This window comes from Canis lupus, chromosome 23 (genome assembly GCF_003254725.2).
Source record: "Canis lupus dingo isolate Sandy chromosome 23, ASM325472v2, whole genome shotgun sequence".
NCBI classification, from domain to species: domain Eukaryota; kingdom Metazoa; phylum Chordata; class Mammalia; order Carnivora; family Canidae; genus Canis; species Canis lupus.
The window spans coordinates 42320767-42328295 of NC_064265.1; the positions used below are offsets into that span (position 1 = coordinate 42320767).

At 36.6% G+C, this 7529-nt stretch overlaps 1 protein-coding gene across 1 annotated transcript; it reads left to right on the forward strand.

Annotated features, from left to right (window-relative positions):
• Positions 1-6164: 6164 nt before the first annotated feature.
• On the forward strand, positions 6165-7209 carry LOC125753457 (signal transducer CD24-like). Its single transcript, XM_049100122.1, has one exon. The coding sequence runs from the start codon at positions 6252-6254 to the stop codon at positions 6486-6488; it is 237 nt and encodes a 78-aa protein (XP_048956079.1). The 5' UTR covers positions 6165-6251; the 3' UTR covers positions 6489-7209.
• The last annotated feature ends 320 nt before the right edge of the window (positions 7210-7529 follow it).

Consider the following 7529-nt stretch of genomic DNA (forward strand, 5'->3'; position numbering starts at 1 on the left):
TATCTATCTCTCTCTCTATCATAAATAAATAAAAATTAAAAAAAACTTCCAATAAATGAAATTATATTAAAAGCACATATAGCACATGTAAGAGGGACATTGAAAGATTTTTTTAAGTATTCAACTATATGCTATCTACAAGAAATTTACTTCAACTGTAATGATAGAGGTAAGTTTAAAGTACAAGCAAGAGAAAAGGTACCCCATGCATTCCTTGCACACTTAAAATAAATTAGAATGTATAGGTTAATATCAGGTAAAATTCACCTTACAACAAAGAAAATTACTGAGAATAAAGATGAACATTATAAAATGATAAGAGTTGATTCACTAAGATGACATAGCAATCCTAAAAGTAAATGTACATGAAAACAGAGCTTCAAAATCATGAACCAACAACTGCCAGACCTAAAAGGAGAGATAAATACACAGCTACAAGTAGAGTCTTCATGACTCTTCTGAAGGTAACTGATTAGGAAGAACATGGAAGAACAAAATAACACCATCCACCACCAACTGGATCTAATGTTTATGTTTATAGAACACTCCACCCAACAAAAGAAGAATCAACATCTGTTTCAACTATATGTGGAATATTTGCAAGATAAACAATATCCTAGGTCAATAAAACAGACCTTAATAGATATAAAAGAACTTGAATCAACGTTCTCTGAACATAATGAAAATAGTCTAGAAATCAATAACAGAAAGAAAGAAACATCTCCAATACTTAGAAATTAAATAGCACACCACTAAAAATCCATGGATCAAAGAGGAGGTCTATAGAGCAATTAGAATACATTTTGAACGAAACAAGGAAGAAAATACAACACACACACACACACACACACACACAAATTGTGAGATGCAACTAAAGCAGGACTTAAAGGGAAATTTATAGCATCAAGCACTTATATTATAAAAATAAAAGGTGTTATGCCTGGGTAGCTCAGTAGTTGAGCGTCTGCCTTTGGCTCTGGGTGTGATGCCTGGGTCCTGGGATCCAGTTCCACATCAGGCTCCCCATAGGGAACCTGCTTCTCCCTCTGCCTATGTCTCTGCCTGCCCCCCGCCATGAATAAATAAATCTCAAAAAAAAAAAAAGAAAAACAAAAGGTTTCAAACCAATAATCTAAGTTTTCATGTCAAGAAAAGAGAACAAAATAAACCCAAAGCCATGATAAATAAGGAAATAATAAATATAGGAATAGAAATCAAGGAAATAGAAAATGAAACAGAAAATATCAATGAAACTGGTTTTTTTTAAAAAAAGAGGGAAAAAATGTTAAGCCTCTAGATAGATTTACAAAGAAAAAAAAAGATGAATTAGTATTTAAATATGGTACCCACTAAGGAGAGAATGAAAATACTAATCTCTCAGAGGTTTAAAGCTAAACAGCACAGATTGCCTTGTTTAACAAAAAATTATTTGGAAGTCTTCTTGTGGCCTAAGGTTACAACCATTTGTCCTGGGATTCGAGTATAAGATAGACCTTTCTCATTTCTAAATTTGATGCTCCCTGAAAACCCTAGAAATATAACTAGGCAAGGATTTGATTTATTTATATAAAGTCCCAGGACCTGAGGAGAAAAGTCTAAGCTAGCACCACCATTTAAGGGTAGAAGAATTGTGACCTGCATATGGTAACAGCTGCAGAAGTGGTGGGTTAGAGCTGAAATCCACCCTGCATTCATTCAGCCTTGCAGGGGCTGTGAATAACCAGAGGACAGAAAGACTTCATCCTAATTCTCACAAGGGTGTCACTGAATCACCAAGCCAATGAGGAAATGCCTTTGTAAATGCACACCAAGGTACCACATGGGCTAGGGGAGGCTCCGTCAGCCACAACAGCCTAAGTCAAGGGAGGCCCTGATTGGGTGCAGCCTGAGATTTATGTTAAAAGTACCCCACCAGACCCAGCCACAATGGCATTTAATAAACTTGGCTGAGTATACAACCATGGTCTAAGAATATGGTAACCTCTGAGTCCAAGCATGAGCCCTGCTGCAAGTAGACCATGACTTAGACCTGAAATATCTGAAGAGCACCTCTCAAATCCAGAAGGCTGGATTGAAAGAGCAGGACAGTGTGGAAGCAACAAGAAACACACAAATGAACTCGAGAGAATCCAGGTCTCTCTGGCAAAGAAGAAAACTGGCAACCACACTCTTGGAACTTACCCTTTAGGATCCTTAAGCCATTTAAAAGTGGAGTAGAAGCGTGAAGAGTCAAGTACTTAGGATAATAGAATAATTAATTAGAAAAAAATATAAAGAGAAATGACATGGTTATATCCAAGACCATACATGATTGGGTCTCCATTGACCCTCTTAGTTTATATTCTCCTAACAATGGCTCACTGTGTTTCAGACATACTGACCTCCACACAATTCCACCTCAGAGCCTTTGAACTTGTTGGCCCTTCTGCCAGGAACTTTCTTTCCCCAAGAGGGAAGGAAGACTTACCCGTTTAGTTCTCTCAGATCTTTCCTTCATCTTTTCAGTGAAAACTCCTTGTTAGTCCAATATAAAAATTAGATTGAAACCTTCCTTCCATTGCAAATGCTACCCCATCCTCATTCTAGACACTCCCTATCTCCCACCCTTGCTTTATTTTTCTCTTTATATTCATGTTCTAATAGTAAAATGATATATTTACATTTTTATGGCATGTCTCACACTAAAATAATATAACCTATTTGATGGCAGTGATGTTCATGTTTTGTTTAGCATTGTATCCCCAACAAGAAATTTACAGAGCACTTTCAACCAAACACTAAAGTTTAACTGAAAAAAAAAAAAAAGTTTAACTGATATTTCATGTACCAAGTGTGTCTTTATTTTTCTTTCTAAAAACATTGGTGGCCATGGAGAACTGTGGACCCTGAGATTTTTTTTGTTTTGTTTTCTATATCTAAAGTATTATAAATCTAAGACAGTATAGTTAAACCCCAAATTGTCAATACCACTAGTGTTCAAAGCCCAGAGATTTGCAGGAGAATAGTTCATTGTTCCTATGAATATGGGAGAGCTGTGGCAGAAATTTAAAGACAACTGGACTACTCAAGGCCCTAGGGCTAGAGCACAAGGAAATACCACTGGGAATAAGGATTGGGTGGAGTGATGACTACTTTAGTGGTTTCCAACCAGGATTACAATGTTGCAGGGAATAGCTAACATCTGTTGGGTATCTGCTATCTGCCAGGAGGCATGGTTCATACCCCTTAAACTACATTAACTCACTTAGGATACACAATAGTCCTTTGAGATAGGTACAGTCCCATTTTACTGATGAAACTAACACAGAGGGAGATTAAATAATTCGCCCCAAAGTCAGGCATTTGGTGAGCAATAGAACCAGGTTTAGGGGATCCCTGGGTGGCGCAGCGGTTTAGCGCCTGCCTTTGGCTCAGGGCGCGATCCTGGAGACTCGGGATCGAATCCCACGTTGGGCACCCGGTGCATGGAGCCTGCTTCTCCCTCTGCCTGTGTCTCTGCCTCTCTCTCTCTCTCTGTGACTATCATAAATAAATAAAAATTAAAAAAAAAAACAGGTTTAGGAACCAGCAAGCCAAAGCCTACACTCTTAGTATGCTGTACTTTACAAACCGATGATGATAATCCAAAACAAATTCCTATGAATATTTTTATCTTCCTATAAGAAATTTCTGATCAACTAAAGCTATGAAGGGGCACCTGGGTGGTTCAGTGGTTGAGGGTCTGCCTTTGGCTCAGGACATGATCCCAGGGCCCCAGGATCAAGTCCCACATAGTGCTCCCTGCATGCAGCCTGCTTCTTCCTCTGCCTATGTCTCTGCCTCTCTCTGTGTGTCTCTCATGAATAAATAAAATCTTTTAAAAATAAAAAGAAACTTAGGCTATGAAGCAGAATTCTAACATGAAATAAGAGTTGGTGATATTATACTTAGAAGTAGGGAACTCAGAAACCTGGGTAGCTCAGTCGGTTAAGCACCTGACTTGATTTTAGCTCAGGTCATGATCAGTGTTTGAAACAGAGCCCGGCATTGGTCTCTGCACTCAGCAGGGAGTCTGCTTGAGATTTTCTCTTTCCCTCTTTCCTTCTGCCCCTCCCTGCTCACATGCTCTCTCTCTCAAAAAATAAATAAATAAATAAATAAATAAATAAATAAATAAATAAATAAATCTTAAAAAAAAAAAGTAGGGAAGCCATTCAGTTTACTAGTTAGAAAAATGAGTGCAAACTCAACATAATATTTCAAAGGGACAATTCATTGGACTATGCGTTTGGTACCCTGGGGAAGTGGCTATTTTGTGTGTATGTTTTGTTTTGTTTGCCACAAGACAAAGGCCATGTCCATCAGTTCAGAAAATCAAACTTAGATTTGTTTCTTGGCTTTCTTTGTGCCATACTGATTTTACATCATTTATAATGTTTATGGAAGCCTAAAAAACTATTTTTTAATGATTGGTTAAAAAATTCCACAAATTCTGTAGGGAATGTGTTCATTTAAAAAAATCTACTTTACATTTTCCCAATTACTTCATTCCAATCACAGATTATAATTTCCTAGAAAGCATAAAATATTACTCAAATAACAATGTTTTCTCTACTTTGTTCTTTATTATGTGTTCTTTTCTAGTAAAAAGTGTTCTTTCAACTAGCTTTCCAACAATAGGACTTAAAAAGAATATCATGTAAGTACTTTCTTTTACATTTTCCCCACATTTCATACGCATTTGCTTCTCTCTTTAATCATTTGATCCTAACTGCACTGTTTCTCATTTCATCTTACAATTATGTTCCTAGAAGTTGAGATTTTCTCCTATACTGACTATAAAAAAGAATGACTATTACTGAACATGCATTTATGTAAAACCAATTCATAATCCAATTCATTTGTGCTATAGAGTTTAATACATCTAAAACACTGGAAATTTCAGAAAAATAACTTGGATTTTTTCTGAAGGTCACAGAAATGATAAAGTATATTGGTTTCGAATATTGGAAAATCCAACTCTAAATAGATTATAAAATAATAGATGAAGCTATGTTGGCAATAATTTGAAATAAATTATATGACCAGGAGACTTAACCTTCATATAACTTTCATTCATGAGGTTTTGAGGTTACCTTTATAAACAAATTAAGTGATTTCCTGATTTTGATATGAAAAATGAAAGAAAACTATTCCTAAAGTACTGCAGATACATTGTCAGGAATTACTTTTTGGACATTTCACTTTTAGTAGTGGAGATAAATTATGCTAGCCTAATGTTCATCCTGTACTTTTCTCCCCTCTTTGTGCCCAAATACATTCTCTGTGCCCAAATACATTTGTGCCCAAATACATTCTCTGTGAAGGTTGACTTAGGGTAGATACACACTGGAGTTATCAAATAAGCCAAAGCTAATTGATCCACACAGGGCTTGATCTTATGACCCTGGCCTCATTAATACCCTGTACTCAACAACTATCTTAATCAGGCACAGACAAGTGATTCATCAATCATACAGAACATTATTGAATACCATCACACATCATGCACTCATCCAGAAGTTGAAGTGAAAACAAGATAAAACACACCCTCTGCCCTACAGGTGCTTACCATCAACTTGGGGATATTAGTTACAGGTACAGCGCAACAGAAACTTAAAAACAATAGGAAACAATAACAACTAAGATAATAATAATTAGGGAAGTAAAGTGCTGGAGGAAGTCCGAGAAAAAAATTTTAACCTATAGATTATAATGAGTTTTTTAATTTCACGACTTAAAATGTGATATGGTGGTGTGTGACATTTTAGAAGACTAATCTTGTGATGGTTCATATGTTGGAGTGGAATGTGGGCAATAATTTGAGGTGAATGCAGCAACTCATGGATGAAATTAGTTGTGTGGAGGAGAAAATGATGATAGATTTAAGAAGCATTATTAGAAAATAATGTAAAACCAGATGTGAAAACAAATCATATCTAAGAATGTGGTGAGAAAGAGTTTTCTAGATTTTTAAAAAATGTTCCTGGTTTGGTATCAGGATCCAAAATTTAAAAATTGGTGAGTGGCAGCTTTTGGAAAGATGATATGTGGATAATTGAATTTTAAACTTCAATTAAACAAACCTGTAATAATAACCTGCAATGAGAAAACATATATACTGGGATTGAAAATAACAGTGGAGACCTCGCCTGCGCCCGCCCCGAGCCCGCGTCCTCCACTCGCCCCGCAGCCAGGGACACGCGCCGCGCACCGACCCCGACGGAGCGGACATGGGCAGAGCGATGGTGGCCAGGCTCGGACTGGGGCTGCTGCTCCTGGCGCTGCTCCTACCCACGCAGATTTATTCAAATCAAACAACTATTGTAACACTTTCAAGTAACTCCTCCCAGAGTACCTCGACTGCCCCAAATCCAGCAAATACCACCACCACACCAACTGGCGGTGCTCTGCTGTCAACAGCCAGTCTCTTCGTGATCTCATTCTCCCTTCTACATCTCTACTGTTAAAAGACTCAGGCCAAGAAACGTCTATACTTCCCCATCTTCTAAACCCAATCCAAATGGCGTCTAGACATCCAGTGTGACAAGGAAAAATAAAGGTCTTCATTGAATCTGCTAATTCCACACCTTATTTTATTGACACAAAATGTTGAGGATCCCAAATTTGATTGGTTTGAAGAACATGTGAAGGGTTTGACTAGATGATGAATGTCTATTAAATCTACTGGAGTTTCATGTACAAGATGAAGAGACAACATCCAAGATTAGATAAGAGATAATTTCTTTAAATGTGGCTTAAAAAGTATGGACATGTAAAATTCTACCTTGAAAATGAGAATAGATTTTCTCTTACCGAGATGTAAAAGATGGGATATGAACAGATTCAGTTTTCATTCGGTTCATTAAATCTTGAAGGCCATAAAACGGTTAATACAAGAAGCTTCCATGATTCTATTTATATGTACATTAGAAGGAACTTCCAGGTGTTACTGTAAATCCTCAATGCATTGTTTCAGCAGTACTAATTTAATGCCTATGTACTCTAGATAAAAGTTTTACATTGTTAAGCTATCACTGTTTCTTGGGAACTGAACTCTTTCCTCTGAGGCTTTGGGTTTGACATTGCATTTGATTTTTTATATAGTAATTGACATGTGCCAGGGCAATGATGGATTGGAATCTACCCCTGATTGTGAAGCATAACGAATAAATTTTGCTTAAATACTTATCACTTATTCCTATTGAACAAGGGTGCCAGATTCATTTAGCTAAACTGATTCCAAAGAGTAGAAGTACGTTGACTTCAACTAATTTCAAAATGCTTATTTCTGCATAGGTGGAGTACTTCTTAAAATTTAAAAATGATCTGTTTTGAAGGTAAAATCGACAAATCTTGAAATTAAAAAAGGCAAAATATGTGCGGGAGCCAAAAATCATAAATCAAGTTTTTGGGAAGTGAAGACTGGAAGCTTGCTTACATTAAATTCGGAAAAACTTTTATACTTTTTCTGTAAATACTTTTTTTTAAAAAAAAAACTCTGAATCAGA

Excerpts from the sequence above, each read along its gene's own strand:
- LOC125753457 (XM_049100122.1), top strand. The coding sequence starts at position 6,252 with ATGGGCAGAGCGATGGTGGCCAGGCTCGGACTGGGGCTGCTGCTCCTG.